We start from the raw sequence: 16,249 nt of genomic DNA, 5'->3' as shown, positions 1-16,249 counted from the left end.
CCAGCCGCCACCCCGTCTGGGAGGTGTACCCAACAGCTCATTGAGAGCGGGCCATGATGACGATGGCGGTTTTATCGAATAGAAAAGGGGGAAATGTGGGGAAAAGATAGAGAAATCAGATTGTTGCTGTGTCTGTGTAGAAAGAAGTAGACATAGGAGACTCCATTTTGTTCTGTACTAAGAAAAATTCTTCTGACTTGGGATGCTGTTGATCTATGACCTTACCCCCAACCCGGTGCTCTCTGAAACATGTGCTGTGTCCACTCAGGGTTAAATGGATTAAGGGCGATGCAAGATGTGCTTTGTTAAACAGATGCTTGAAGGCAGCATGCTCGTTAAGAGTCATCACCACTCCCTAATCTCAAGTACCCAGGGACACAAACACTGCAAAAAAAAAAAAAGGCCACAGGGTCCTCTGCCTAGGAAAACCAGAGACCTTTGTTCACTTGTTTATCTGCTGACCTTCCCTCCACTATTGTCCTATGACCCTGCCAAATCCCCCTATGCGAGAAACACCCAAGAATGATCAATTTAAAAAAAAAAAAAATTATAAAGCAGTATACAACCTACAAGAAAAGATGACCTCAAAAGGTATTTATGGCTGGGCATGGTGGCTCATTCCTGTAATCCCAGCACTTTGGGAGGCCAAAGCAGGCGGATCACGAGGTCAAGAGATCAAGACCATCCTGACCAACATGGTGAAACCCCGTCTGTACTAAAAATACAAAAATTAGCTGGGCACGGTGGTGCGCACCTGTATTCCCAGCTACTCGGGAGGCTGAGGCAGGAGAATCTCTTGAACCCGGGAGGTGGAGGATGCAGTGAGCCAGAGGTTGCAGTGAGCAGAGATCGAGCCACTGTACTCCAGCCTATGCGACAGAGCAAGACTTGGTCTCAAAAAATAAAAATAATAATAATAATAATAATAGGCCAGGCATGGGGGCTCACACCTATAATCCCAGCACTTTGGGAGGCCGGGTGGGCAGATCACCTGAGGTCAGGAGTTCAAGACCAGCCTGACCAACATGGAGAAACCCTGTCTCTACTAAAAATACAAAATTAGCCAGGTGTGGTGGCACATGCCTGAAATCCCAGCTATTCGGGAGGCTGAGTCAGGAGAATCGCTTGAACCCAGGAGGCGGAGGTTGCGATGAGCTGAGATAATGCCATTGCACTCTAGCCTGGGCAGCAAGAGCGAAACTCCATCTCAAAAAAAATTTTTTTTAATTAAAAAATAATACAAGGCCGGGCGCCGTGGCTCACACCTGTAATCCCAGCACTTTGGGAGGCCGAGGCGGGCGGATCACGAGGTCAGGACATCGAGACCATCCTGGCTAACACGGTGAAACCCCATCTCTACTAAAAATACAAAAAATTAGCCGGGCACGGTGGCGGGCGCCTACTGTAGTCCCGGCTACTCGGGAGGCTGAGGCAGGAGAATGGTGTGAGTCGAGATAGCGCCACTGCATTCCAGCCTGGGCGACAGAGCAAGACTCCGTCTCAAAATAAATAAATAAATAAATAAATAAATAAATAAAAGTACTCTTCTCGACCAGCTTGACCAACATGGTGAAACCCCCTCTCTACTAAAAATACAAAAATTAGCTGGGCATGGTGGTGGGCGCCTGTAATCCTGGCTACTCGGGAGGCTGAGGCAAGAGAATCGTTTGAACCCAAGAGGCAGAGGTTGCAGTGAGCTGAGATCATGCCATTGTACTCCAGCCTGGGTGACAGAGCAAGACTCCATCTCAAAAAAAAAAAGTACTCTTCTTTTGGTGGTAGATTTTGGATGACTTAAGAGTAATTTAATTTTCTAAATAAACATGCTTTGTGAGGTTTTTGTTTTGTTTTGTTTTGTTTGGAGACAGGGTCTTGCTCCGTCACCCAGGCTGGAGTGCAGTGGCGTGATCATAGCTCACTGCAGCCTCGACTTCCCGGGCTCAAGAAATCCTCCCATCTCAGCCTCCTGAATTGCTGGGACCACAGGCACACACCAACATGCCCAGCTAATCTGATTTTTTGTAGAGACAGGGTCTCACCATGTTGCCCAGGTTGGTCTCAAATTCCTGAGCTCAAGCAATCCTCCTACCTCAGCCTCCCAAAGTGCTGGGATTACAGGCGTCAGCCACCATGCCTGGCCTAATAAACATATTTTATAATCAGAAAATTATTGCCTTTTTTAGAAAGCTCAGTCAGACCAGAGTCTCCCTAGCCAAAGCCTATCAGACATACAGCTGAGCAGCCGCCTTCCCTAATCCTAAGGGTATCTGTTTCCCCCTCACTATCCCAAGGAATATGGAGGGTTTTCCCTTTAATTTGTCTTTAACAAATTCCATAAAGTCAAGAGGCATGGGTATTCTACAGTCCTTTATTGCTAACTCCAAGGTACTCTCAGGCTATTTTTAACACTGGATAAACTGCATATACTGCCAATGCTTTTGCAAGCGGAGATGTGGAAAGAACAGAATATTATTAAGTACCTCTGGCAGTACAGTGCTAAGGAACATAGAATTCTGGGTCTTTCTCATTTAAAACACTAGTTCTGCAAGGCTGGGTAAATTCACAGCAATCTTTTCTCCTTACTACCCCATAAGAGAAAAAGGAAAATAAAGAGGGATCAACTGAGATCTCTCAGGTTCTATCTGCAGAAACTCAAATGTGGCCGCAGGCAGAGCTTGTTTACAAAGTCAGTGTAAAGAAGTCTGATACACTAGGAAGAAAAGGTGTTTTGTTGTACCTGCTGCTCAGAGCAAGCCACAAAGAGCAGCAATGGCAGACAGGAAAGGGTCGTGTGGGCCTGAGGTTTAACACCGTAGGACTCCCACAGTCTAGTGAAGCCTACTTTCTCACTGATGACTTTAACTGGTTTAAGATAAAAATCTGGGAAATAAAATAACTCTTTTTTTTTTCCTTTAGCAACAGAATAAAGGCCTCAACACTGGTGGGGTTTTTTTCTGGGCTTACAACTAGCAATGTTGACTTCAATCGAAACAGCTGTCAAGACAAATAAAAGACATGCCCCAACCCGTCACACAGACCACAAAACAGAACAAGGGCAGCCAAGAGAGGAGGAATATGAGGCACCAAAAGCCACGAACAGATTCAAACTTCTCCCATCCCCATCCTTTATGCTTACTTATCTCTCAGGACCAAATGACTGGTAAAATTACTTCCTCAAAAGGTAAGAAGCCTCCCTCCCCTCCAAAATGCAAAATATGCTATTCAAATATAAAGTATCTCTTTTTTTTTTTTTTTTTTTTTTTGGAGACAGAGTTTTGCTCTTGTTGCCCACAATGGCATGATCTCCGCTCCCCACAACCTCCGCCTCCCGGGTTCAAGCAATTCTCCTGCCTCAGCCTCCCGAGTAGCTGGGATTACAGGCATGCGCCACCACGCCCAGCTATATTTGTTTTTTCAGTAGAGACGGGGTTTCTCCATGTTGGTCAGGCTGGTCTCGAACTCCCAACCTCAGGTGATCCGCCCGCCTCAGCCTCCCAAAGTGCTGGGATTACAGGCGTGAGCCACCGCGCCCGGCCTAAAGTACCGTTATTGTAGTACCCCCCACCCCCCAACATCCTCCCAATCTCAGGCCCCACTTACATATGCAAGCAGCAGCCAGGAGACGGCAGGCCAGGTATGGGGGATCACAGCTGGGGAAGGACGGCTGGATGATGTAGTTGGCAAAGGTGATGGCGATGATGGCCTGACCGGTGGGCTCAACAACTAGCAGTGAGACCCACAGGCGGATGAAGGCAATGAAGCCCCCAAAGGCCTCCAGAATATAAGCGTAGCTGGCTCCCGACTTGGTGATGGTGGTCCCCAGCTCTGCATAACAAAGGGCACCCACAACAGAGAAGAGCCCACCAATGGCCCACACAATCAGTGACATCCCATAGGAGTCAGTGTGTACCAGCACACCCTTGGGTGAGACAAAGATCCCTGAGCCGATCATGTTGCCCACCACCAGGCTGACCCCATTCAGCAGGGAGATCTCCTTCTTCAGCTGCATAGTTTCGGAGGACCTTTGAGGTGGTGAGCTGACATCTTCTTCCACCTGGGACTGGCTGGTGTTAGGGACAAGATGGTAGGTGGGTGTGGGCCTCCCAGGCTCCCTGGCTTCCATGACAAACGGTTCCTGCACACCTGTGTTTACTGTGGCCTGGCAAAGAATACAAGTATGTCAGTCTAGGGCAGGAGCTGGTGAGGCTCTATTTAGACCAGATTTCCCTGCCCATTTTCCTATTTAGGGACAGCATGCCATGCACACAGCCCTAACTACAATAGGCCTGTCTCAGTTCCCACCATAGAACACAGGGCAATAGAAGTGGGTAGACCTTCACTGCTCCCAAGAAAGACACCATGAGAGCTCACGCATGATGTGATAATGACTTCTGATGACAAATACCTGTCCTGCAGCCCAGAATAGGCTGGCATTAAATTTATCCAACGATTGGATTCTCCTTGAGTTATAGATTTCTGCTCTGTTCTCACCAGCTTAAAACCCACAAACCTGCCCTGCAGAGAAGACCAGAGTCCCTGCACCTGGTACACAGTCATCACCAGCCTAAAAGGCTTCTCACTGTCCATACCCAGGTAATCCTGCCCAGTCACCTCTACTCAATGTAAACTGGGACTTCTGCAATGTCCAGCAAGACATGGAGACATCTGCAGCTACTCTCAGGCCAGTACAGAACATGAGGAGGTGATGGGAAGGGCGAGGAAGATGCTAAGACAGGTTTAGTCATTGTAGTGACTAAACCAAGGGAAAGTCCCTCATGAAAATACACGCCTGGCTGGGCGCAGTGGCTCCCACCTGTAATCCCAGCATGTTGAGAGGCCGAGGCGGGCGGACCACAAGGTCAGGAGATCGAGACCATCCTAGCCAAAATGGTGAAACCCCGTCTCTACTAAACCTACAAAAATTAGCTGGGCGTGTTGACACATACCTGTAATCCCCACTCAGGAGGCTGAGGCAGGAGAATCGCTTGAACCAGGGAGTCAGAGGTTGCAGTGAGCCAAGATCACGCCACTGCCTGGCGACAGAGCGAGACTTGGTCTCAAAAAAAAAAAAAAAAAAAAATACATGCCTGGGTATCACTGTGTCTGCAACACCTACCTCACTCTCCCATGTTGCTGCTTGCCCATTCCACATCTTTCTTTTTCCAAAGTACCCGAAAGAGAAGGGTTACGTAATAAGACAGGGTGGAGAAAGGACATCCAGGGGCATCCCAACCCAGGGCTAATTTGCCACTGGCGTATTTGCTTTCTTCCCCAGCATGCCCCTCATGTTGGATTCCACATTAACCTACCTATGAAGGACCCAGAATCTATCAAAGGAAAATAAGCACCTTCCTGACCCTGCACCCAGCGTGATCTTCTCCCTCCCTCAACTCCTGTGCCAGTCACACTTCTGATCCTTTGATCCCATCTCATCTTCAGAAGAAATCTGGTGGGCCATTTGATTCCCACCCACGAGTTAGTCCTTTAAGGTCACAGAGATAACCTCCAAGAATCAGCAATAGGAACAGGATCGGCAAGCACATCATCTTTCCAGAAGTCTCTTATCTGTTCAACAAATGTGTATGTGATGAGCCCGAATCTGGCCTCAAGGAGCTCAGAGCAAGGAAACCACAGAGAGTCAAGAGTGAGTAGTTCTTAGGGGAAATGCTGATCTCCACAGTCCCCACCCAAAACTCCTGCCTTCCCTGTCCCAAACCCCTTCAAGTCTGGACCTGAGACCAAGTAAAAAAGCTCCTCCTAGGCCCTAGTGAAGCCTTCCCCCAGTCCCAGGAGTGAAGGCAGCCTACCTCTGCTTCAGTGAGGCTGAGCTTTAAGGCAGCACCACTTTTGCTCTCACTCTGGCACCAAGCCATGCAGGTTTCCTGTGCAGGCACCTGGAAACATATTTATTTTCATGTGCCTGTCAGGTGAGCCCAGGCATCCATTAGAACAAAACCAGTACACAGCTGGGGAGCCTATAGTCTCACATAAGAGTCAGGTACAAAGAGACCTAGGATGCCTTTTCTACCCAAGTCAGCATGGAGACAAGCAGAGAAATCTGACCCCAGTGACCAATACAGCTCCCCCTATTCCATCAGACTCTAGCTGGGAGGAGGGATTGAGGTTACTAGGTATTCCCTTTGTATTCATAAAACCTGGCACTGGTGTCACTGATATGGCTTTATCAGGTTTGTCAAATACACGGCGAAACTACCCAGTGGCCTTATTTAGAGAGGTGGGGCACAGTCACAGCCCCACAAGACCTCATGCCTAGAATTTCAGTCGCAGCACCTGAATGAAAGACAAAGTTCCTGCTGGAAGGTTAAGGACTCCTTCAGCCAAGGAGAGTAGCAGAATCACACAAAACTGAAGGCAGATAAGACTTTTTTCTCTTTCAGTCTCTCTCTCTTTTTTTTATTCAAGAGACAAGGTCTCACTTTGTCACCCAGGCTGGAGTGCAATCATGCAATCATAGCTCACTGCAGCCTCCAACTCCTAGGTTCAAGCAGTCCTCTATCTCGGCCTCATGAGTAGCTAGGACTAAAGGTGCTTGCCACCATGCCCAGCTATTTATTTATGTATTTATTAATTTTTTTTTGTAATTTGTCTGTAGAGACAGTGTTTCACTATGTTGCCCAGGCTGGTCTTGAACTCCTGGCCTCAACTGATCCTCCTACCTTGGCCTCCTGAAGTGCTGAAATTACAGGTGTGAGCCACCATGCCAGGCTTCTTTATCTTCATTCAGTAACAAAATGCATGCTGGGCGCAGTGGCTCACGCCTGTAATCCCAGCACTTTGGGAGGCTGAGGCGGGCAGATCACAAGGCCAAGAGATTGAGACCATCCTGGCCAACATGGTGAAACCCGGTCTCTAATAAAAATACAAAAAAATTTAGCTGGGCGTGGTGGCATGCACTTGTAGTCCCAGCTACTCAGGAGGCTGAGGCAGGAGAATCACCTGAACCTGGGAGGCGGAGGTTGCAGTGAGCCAAGATAGCGCCACTGCACTCCAGTCTGGTGACAGAGCAAGACTCTGTCTCAAAAAAAAAAAAGAAAAGAGAAATGCAATTGTTATCAAGAGCCTGTCCTTGGCAAAAGTAGTTAAAGTTCCTACCTCTTTGCTAAACACCCAAGAGCAAAATTGTGATGTAACCCTAGCAGCTCCCAAGAGCACATGACTAAGTCCCAGGCTGGCTTGGCTACACATACAACCCCAGGGCCATCCCTTACCTTCTCTCCATATCTAAACTTCACCTTGGCAGGGCACAGTGGTGCACACCTGTGATCCCAGCACTTTGGGAGGCCAAAGCAGGTGGATCACTTGAGCCCAGGAGACCAGCCTGGGCAATGGCAAAACCCTGTCTACACCAAAAAACTACAAAAGTTAGCTGGGCATGGTGGCACACACCTGTAGTCTTAGTTACTCAGGAGGCTGAAGTGGGAGGATCACCTGAGCCCAAGAAGGTTGAGGCTGCAGTGAGCCATGATCACACCATTGCACTCCCGCCTGGGTGACAGAGACCCTGTCTCAAAAAACAAACAACAAAAAGCACAAATAAAATGGGAGCAGACATGATGACTCACGCCTATAATCCTAGTATTTTGGGAGACCAAGGCCAGAGGATTGCCTGAAGCCAGGAGTTCAGGAGTAGCCTGGGCAACATAGGGAGGTTCCGTCTCTATAAAAAAATGAAATAAGAAAAAACTAGGCCAGGCACAGTGGTCCACACCTGTAATCCACCACTTTGGGAGGCTGAGGCAAGAGGATTGCTTGAGCCCAGGAGTCCGAGACCAGCCTGGACAACACAGCAAGACCCCATCTCTACAAAAAATACAAAAATTAGCCAGGCACGGTGGCACATGCCAGCTACTTGGGAGGCCAAGGTGGGAGTATTTCTTGAGCCAAGGAGGTCAGGGCTGCGGTGAGCCATTATCATGCCACTGCATTCCAGCCTGGGCAACAGAGCGAGACTCTGTTTCAAAAAAAAAAATCCAATATAAAATGGAAAGTCCTCAACTTCCAGCTTCCACTCAGGATGGATAGCACATTCCCACTCCAGTGACAAACAACAATTTTTCTTGGAGCCATCAGAAAGCTGAAGTTACAGGGCAACCAACTAGATTGAAACTGATGGAAAGACGGCCACCTCCAGGGAGATAGAGAGATACAAGGTCTGGCTCACCTGTGGCAGTGGGAGAAAGATGAGACCACCATTTAGGTGAGTCAGAAGAATTCAAGTAAATTTTTTTAAAAATTACCAAATGTCAAGTGTGGGTTAGTAAGAGCCACAGACACTCAGGTTTTTTCCATAGACCTCAGTGGTTACTCAGAAGAAATACTGGGCAAGTAACCTGAGAAAACCTCTCTTGGTAGTGCTGGCTTATGGGAGGGAAAATACAAAGGCCAACCTATACCCTTCTCCTCTAAAGAATAAAAACCATAAACCCCTGGGAAAGGGCAGCAAACTCTGTCACTCCTGAGGCAGCTGGGGCAGGATAAAAGAAAAAAAAACCTCTATGCCTGGAGGAGGGGTAGGAAATTCTGGGCAAGACCACTGGAGGTGTCTTTCTCCTGGGAAAAGGGCAGGAGCACCCAGAAAGATCCACTCCCAAGACCCAGGGAAACAAACAGGGCCTGCTTAAGACTGAGGCTGAACCAGACAACAGAGAAATCCCTACTCCCTACCACCAGGTTAGCAAGCACCCAGGAACAAGCAACAGTAGTCTACCACTGAGACTGTGCACTGAGGCATAGGTGCACAGAGAAATCCTAAAGCTGAGGGTGGCTGGACGCAGTGGCTTACACCTGTAATCTCAGCTACTCTGGAGGCTAAGGCTGGAGGAACTTGAGGCCAAGAGTTCGAGACCAGCCTGGGCAACATAGCAAGACCCCATCTCTACAAAAAAAATTAAAAAGTAGCCAGGCATGATGGCACACGCCTATAGCCCCAGCTATTTACTCAGAAAGCTAAGAGGTAAGTTTGAGTTCAGGAGTTGGGAGGCTGCAGTGAACCATGATGGCACTACGGGCACTCCAGCCTCGGTGACAGAGTGAGATGACCGAGTGAGACCTTTTTTCTTTCTTTTTTTTTTTTTTGAGACAGAGTCTTGCTTTGTCACGCAGGCTGCAGTGCAGTGGTACAATCTTGGCTCACTGTAACCTCCACCTCCTGGGTTCGAGGGATTCTCCTGCCTCAGCCTCCCAAGTAGCTGGGACTACAGGTGTGCACTACCATGCCTGGCTAATAAACTGAGGGTATGGATGGAGGATAACCACTGAGAAAAAGCCTCCCTCCAGCAAACCAACCGTAAGCTGGCAAGGAAACATGAGAAGAATTTGAAGCCATTGGTGCACCTAACGTAACCATAGCAACAATAACACCCAAACACTACTGTCTCCTGACTAGGAGTTCAAACTCCCATACAAACAGTGTAGCAAAGAAGAGCTGTACCCAGTTCCCAAAATAAATACTATATACCTCAGTCTCTACTGTTCCACACACGGTATCTGGCAATCAGTAACAAGTTACAAGCAACATAAAAAAAGCAAGAAAAACAACCCACTATCAAGAGGTAAAGTAATCAATAGGACCATATTGAGAGATGACCCAGATAATGGAAACATCAAACAAGGAATTTAAAATAATTGTGTTTGATACATTTAAGGTTCTACTGAAAAAGTTGAACAGCATGCAGAAACAAATGTGGAACTTTAGCAGTGAGATGAAAACCAAAAGGGTCAAAATGGAAAAAGTGAAAAAATAGAACAGAACATCAACCTGTGGGGCAATATCAAATAGCCTAGGTAAATATTTTTTAAATACGTATTTTTGCTCTTTTTTTTTTAGACGGAGTTTCGCTCGTCGCCCACGCTGGAGTGCAGTGGCTCCATCTCGGCTCACCACAACCTCTGCCTCCCAAGTTCAAACAATTCTCCTGCCTCAGCCTCATGAGTAGCTGGGATTACAGGCACATGCCCCACACCCAGCTAATTTTTTTATTTTTAGTAGAGACGGGGTTTCACCATGTTGGCCAGGATGGTCTCGATCTCTTGACCTCGTGATCCGCCCGCCTCGGCCTCCCAAAGTGCTGGGATTACAGCTGTGAGCCACGACGCCCGGCCCCAGCTAATTTTGTATTTTTAGTAGAGACGGGGTTTCTCCATGTTGGTGAGGCTGGTCTCGAACTCCCGACCTCAGGTAATCCACTCACCTCCGCCTCCCAAAGTGCTGGGATTACAGGTGTGAGCCACCGCGTCCAACCACATTTTTGCTCACTTTTAATAACTTTAGAATATAACTGACTACTCAAAACAAAAATAGTAGTAATGTATTATGGGATTATAGCATATTTAAACGTAAAAATGTCAAGCCGGGCACGGTGGCCCACACCTATAATCCCTGCACTTTGGGAGGCTGAGGCAGGGGGAATCACTTGAGCCCAGGAGTTTGAGACCAGCCTGGGCAACACAGCAAGACCCTGTCTCTACAAAAAATATAAAAATTAGCCAGGCATAGTGATGCATGCCTGTAGTCCCAGCTACTCAGGAGGCTAAGACAGGATGATCCCTTGAACCTGGGAGTCAGAGGTTGCAGTGAGCTGAGAGATCGCACCACTGCACTCCAGCCTGGGCACTTCAGTGAGACCTGGTCTCCAAAAAAACAAGTAAAATGTCTGGCCAGTCAGTGGGAAGCCAAGAAGGGAGGGAAGATCACTTGAGGCCAAGTTCAAGACCAGCCTGGGCAACATAGGGAGACCTCTGTCTCTACAAAAGGAAGAAAAGAAGGAAGGAAGGAAGGAGGGAAGGAGGGAAGAGGGAAGGAGGGAAGGAGAGAGGAAGGAAGGTAGGTGAACTGGCTGTATTAACATCAGACATTTTCTGTCACAGTACTTATTCTTCAGGTAACAATTGATAAAGAAGAATAAATAATGGCCAAAAGCTACTAAGACTCTGTTTTGAAGGAATCTGCATTTAATTAATCACAACAGCAGCTACATACATTCCAAAAACAGCAGTGCGTACCTGTGTGAGACGTGTTGTCTATCCTGTCCCCAGAGTAGATCTGCAGACCCTCTGCAACAATGGAATGAAAATCGTTGATTCAAGAGGTCAATTATTAAGACATTACCTCCAGCTAGGCATTATGAGAGGGCATCAAAATTCTACCAGATCACCCTCCTGAAATGGCTATCCTTTTCCCTCAATTTTTATCCAATTCGTAAGAGAAATTGCTACTTCCAATTAGTTACAGGTGCCACAAACAAAAAAAAGAGAGAAATTGGTATGTGAGGATCACACACAATATCAATCTCTCTCAGCCTGGGTAACATGGCAAAACCCCATCTCTACAAAAAAAAAATACAAAAAATTAGGCTGGGTGCAGTGGCTCAAGCCTGTAATCCCAGCACTTTTGAGAGGCCAAGGTAAGAAGATGGCTTGAGGCCAGGAGTTTGAGACCAACCTGGGCAACATGGCAAAAACAAAAAAAAAAAATTTTTTTTTTTTTTTTTTTTTGAGACAGAGTTCCGCTCTTGTTGCCCAAGCTGGAGTGCAAAGACGCGATCTTGGCTCACTGCAACCTCCGCCTCCTGGGTTCAAGCTATTCTTCTGCCTCAGCTTTCCAAGTAGCTGGGATTACAGGCATGCGCCACCACACCCGGCTAATTTTTTGTAAATGTAGAGACGGGGTTTCACCATATTGGTCAGGCTGGTCTCGGACTCCTGGGACCTCAGGTGATCCGCCTGCCTCGGCTTCCCAAAGTGCTGGGATTACAGGCATGAGCCCCACACCCAGCCAACAAAAAAATTTTTTTTAATTTTAAATTCCTGCAGTCTCCTGCAGCAGGTAATAAAGGAATTTAACAGACTACCAAAATTTCCCCATGAAAATTTAACCACGAAACTGCCACAAGCAATTTTTGGAATAAATGAATTTATCACAATTCAATTACATCAGAAAACGGGATGAAAGGGGGAAAAGCTCGATTACAAAGCAAGTTTTACAAAGTGGATTTGAAACCAAAATTTTTATAATGACTAAAGGAAAAAATGCTATTGAGAATGTTTGGAAAAACTCAAAACCATTTTTACTGCGTACTCTCACACCACAATAATCAACACAGAAGAGTTCTGTGACCAAATGCCGGAGGGGGAGGGTTCCCCACTAACAAGCAATCATTTCTCCCCAGGGACACCAGCTGAGTGTCCTCCAGTTCAATCCCAACACTATCTACCTGGAGACAGCATCAGATCCCACAGCAGAAGGGCTCAGTTCCACAAGACTGCCCCTCCCCCACAGGATACCTGGCACAAATCCAGGCCTCCTGAACTTCTGACTGAACTGTTTCAAGTTGGGGCTCCCAAGACTCCTCTTTCAGTTCAATTAATTTGCTAGAGCGGCTCACAGAACTCAGAGAAACACTTACTTACCTTTACTGGTATATTATAAAGGCTATTACAAAGGATACAGATGAAGAGGTTTGCAGAGCCACATATGGGGGAAGGGTCACAGACTTTCCTTGTCCTCCCAGGGAGAAGTACCATCCAGGAACCTCCACGTGTCCAGCTATCCGGAAGCTCCCCAAACCCCCGGCCTCTTGGGTTTTTATAGAGGCTTCATTACATAGGCATGAGTGATTAAGCCACTGGCCATTGGTGATCAACTTAACCTCACCCTCCTCCTTTCTCCCCTCCCCGGAGGTTGGGGGTAGGGCTCAAAGTCCCAACCCTCTAATCCTGACTTGGTCTTTCCAGTGACCAGCCCCCATCCTGAAGCTTTCTAGGGGCTGCCAGCCACCAGCCATCAGCATACAAAAAGACATTACTTTGATCTTTCTAAGTATTTTAGGAGTAGTATGCTAGGAAACGGGCTGAAGACCAAAAAATATTTTGCTATATCACAGAGAAATACATCAAAATCTTTTTATTCCCCCCTCTGATTGAATCAAAATCTTAACTATGGTGAAAACACAGAAGACTTTTTCTTATAAAACTCTCTGAGTTATGGCCAGGCGCGGTGTCTCACACCTGTAATCCCGCATTTTGGGAGGCTGAGGTGGGTGGATCGCCTGAGGTCAGGAGTTCGGGACCAGCCTGGCCAACATAGTGAAACCCTATCTCTGCTAAAAATACAAAAAATTGTCCGGGCATGGTGGTGGGCACCTGTAATCCCAGTTACTCGGGAAGCTGAGGCATGAGAATCACTTGAACCCGGGAGGTGGAGGTTACAGTGAGCCAAGATCGCACCATTGCACTCCAGCCAGGGCAATGAGAGCGAAATTCCTTCTCAAAAAAAAAAAAAAAAAAAAAAAAATCCACCACAATTGGGAGGCTGAGACGGGCAGATTGCCTGAGCTCAGGAGTTCGTGACCAGCCTGGCCAACATGGTAAAGCCCCGTCTCTACTAAAAATACAATAATTAGCTGGGCATGGTGGCGGGCGCCTGTAATCCCAGCTACTTGGGAGGCTGAGGCAGGAGAATCGCTTGAATCCAGGAGGCAGAGGTTGCAGTGAGCAGAGATCGCGCCACCACACCCCAGCCTGGGTGACAGAGTGAGACACTGTCTCCAAAAAAAAAAAAAAAAGAAAAAACCCACCACAATTACTCTTTATAAAGAATTGTAATATAAATAAATGTATATTTTTATAATAAATTACAGTGTTATTTAATGTGTAATACTAAAGAGTTGTTAATTATGTGTAAGCCATTCTGTTTACTAGTATTGTATTCACACTGTATACAAGTAAAAACTCTTTGTAAATCACACAAACAAAAGAAAAGACAGCGCAACAATATTCACCTGTCAAGAAATACGCGAACATCACACTTTCATAAGCCACCTCCTCATAAATGGGTCCAGTACTGAGAAGGAAATGAAGTCCCCTGCAGCAAGGCCTAATTCCACTTGTCTGCCTCGGCCACATAAACTCTGCAACAAAGAGTGGGAGGGAACTGATCAAAAAATGAACTCTTTTAACCTGAGAAAGCTGATTTAAATATATATATATGTAATTATTTTTAATTAACCAAGAAAGCAGCAGAATGATATTTCCTTGTAAAATCTAAATTTTACATGCCCGGCAGGGGCAGTCCTAATTACTAGCAGGTTCCATGACACCCACAGGGTGGGTATAACTGAAGTAGCCAGCCCAAACCTGTCAGAGAACTGGCCTTGTCACATTAAATCATGTATGTCTAGGCAGCTCTGGGGCCCCAGGTCCCGTGGGCACCGTTTACATAACTTTTTGCTTTTTTTTTGGAGATGGAGTCTCGCTCTGTCGCCCAGGCTAGAGTGCAATGGCGCAATCTTGGCTCACTGCAACCTCCGCCTCCCGGGTTCAAGCCATTCTCCTGCCTCAGCCTCCCGAGTAGGTGGGACTACAGGTGCCCACCACCACACCCGGCTCAATTTTTGTATTTTTAGTAGAGACGGGATTTCACCGTGTTAGCCAGGATGGTCTCGATCTCCTGACCTCGTGATCCGCCTGCCTCGGCCTCCCAAAGTGCTGGGATTACAGGACTGAGCCACCGCGCCCGGCCTGCATAACTTTTTTAGAAACTAATATACATCCAAGAAATTACAGCAGGAAGCATAAAGGTCAGGAAATTTCTTCTACTAAGAAGTTCCAGGGAGATGGGGATCATAAAACCGGTATATGCAATAAAAATACATCCATGGCCAAATAGGGAAGGAGGACAAGGAGAGGAAGAGAGGAGAAAATCAGGCTGGTGGTTTTCCACACACTTGCCAGGAAAATAAACTCCAGTGTAACGACTTGAATAACGATCTGAGATCAAAGTTGGGAAGCAAAAGCCGTCTGCGCAGCACACATGGGACCTGAGTAATGCAGGCAGCCTGGGCAGGTCCCCAAGAGGCCTCACCGCCACCAAAAAGAGGTGGAACTGATATAAGGAAGTACTTACAGTCTTTCAAGTCTGCTCCTCCCAGATCTGAAATCTGGGAGCAGTTCTGAGAGACAAGCTCCGGATGGCTGGGCACTGAACTGCCGCCCTGCGAGATGAGCTGCCCTGGCTTTTTCCCCTATCAAGGGCAGAGACTGAATTCTTTTTAACTGTGTCACCAAGCCCAGGGCACACAAGAGGTACTCAAAAACGTGTTCGCCGACACCCTGATTCCTATTTATACTGACCATTACACAACATGTTTGCTTAGAGCCCAGCAAAGAATTTTCAGAATGTTTCACGTCTATCTCCCCACATTCAGGAGAGATAGTCACACAAGATGACAGGCTATAGGGACGCTCAAAAGAGCCATAATCACCAGGGGCACGCGGGTTCCCCAGCGCCAGCAGCCCAACGCTCCAGGCTCCAGCACGCCACAAAACCTTGCGGCATTCTCTAAAGTAAAAGGACTGATTTTAAAATGATAATCGTCATTCTTGCGACAGCCCCAGGAAGCCTGGCTCCTGAGGTCCTGAGCCCGCGTCTTTCTTTGCCCCACCGCGGCCGCCACACAGCACAGGTTCTCCGTCCTGCAGTCGGAGGCGCAGTCACAGTCCCACTCAGGGTCACCATCGCAAGTCTCACGCTCGCGGCGCGGCCCGCGCACTCAGCGTCCCGGTCACCCTCGCACCTGGGGTTTCCCTCTCCACACACACCCCCGGTCTCCCTCACACTCGCCGCGTCGCCAGCACACCCCAAGACTGGCTCCCTCGCGGTCACCATCAGCCTCCGGGGCTCGCACCCATACAGCGTTTCTCCCACACTCGGCCCTCACGCTCGAGGTCCCTCTCTCCTCGTGGCGCCCCCCCTCACCCGCAGCGCCTCTCGCGCGGCCCCGATCGGCCAGCCCCGCGCTGTTTCTGGGCCGCATCCCGCTCCCGACGGCGGCAGCGAAGACCCACAGGGTTCGGCTCCCACAGAACGCGGCCCAGCCCCGGCCCCGCTCCCGGCGCGCCCGCCCATGGCCCAGCCCGTTACCTCCCAGTGGCCCGGCGCCGCCAGGATGCTCGGTCGCGCCGCCGCCGCCGCGGCAGCTCAGGCCCCGCCCCGCCACGTCACCCGCCGCCGGATCGCGACAGCGCGCGCCGCGTCGGGACACAGTTCCGTGCGGGGCCAGCTGGCGGCGGCGCTTCCGGGCCCCCGTGGCCGCCACGGCCTGGCCGGTACGGGGTCCGCCGGCCCAGAACGTGAGCGTGGACGCCAGACAGCCCCCAGCTGCCTCGTCAGGGCTCGAGCAGCCCGTGAACTGGGCCCGGCCACGCTCGCCGCCCTGGAGTTAGATGGGGC

The 16,249-nt window shown here is 48.5% G+C and overlaps 1 protein-coding gene across 3 annotated transcripts in view; it reads right to left on the bottom strand.

Moving 5' to 3' along the window:
* SLC7A6 (solute carrier family 7 member 6) overlaps positions 1–13,607 on the bottom strand; it is a 36,617-nt gene extending 23,010 nt beyond the window's left edge. For 2 of the 3 annotated variants that reach the window (XR_010110275.1, XM_063597693.1), the window contains exons 1-4: positions 12,430–13,607; positions 11,023–11,073; positions 5,808–5,894; positions 3,601–4,159 (exon numbers count right to left, since the gene is read on the bottom strand). Coding sequence is in view for 2 of the 3 variants with exons in the window: in XM_063597693.1 (XP_063453763.1) it covers positions 3,601–4,159; positions 5,808–5,873 (625 nt within the window). In the remaining variant the exon portion in view is untranslated. The remainder of the gene's footprint in view (positions 1–3,600; positions 4,160–5,807; positions 5,895–11,022; positions 11,074–12,429) is intronic. The other variant, XM_063597694.1, reaches the window with a different exon arrangement.
* Positions 13,608–16,249: the final 2,642 nt, after the last annotated feature.

The sequence above is a fragment of the Pan paniscus genome, chromosome 18 (assembly GCF_029289425.2).
Source record: "Pan paniscus chromosome 18, NHGRI_mPanPan1-v2.0_pri, whole genome shotgun sequence".
Classification (NCBI taxonomy): domain Eukaryota; kingdom Metazoa; phylum Chordata; class Mammalia; order Primates; family Hominidae; genus Pan; species Pan paniscus.
Note: the sequence above shows the minus strand (reverse complement) of the source record. Positions and strands in the feature narration are given on the sequence as shown.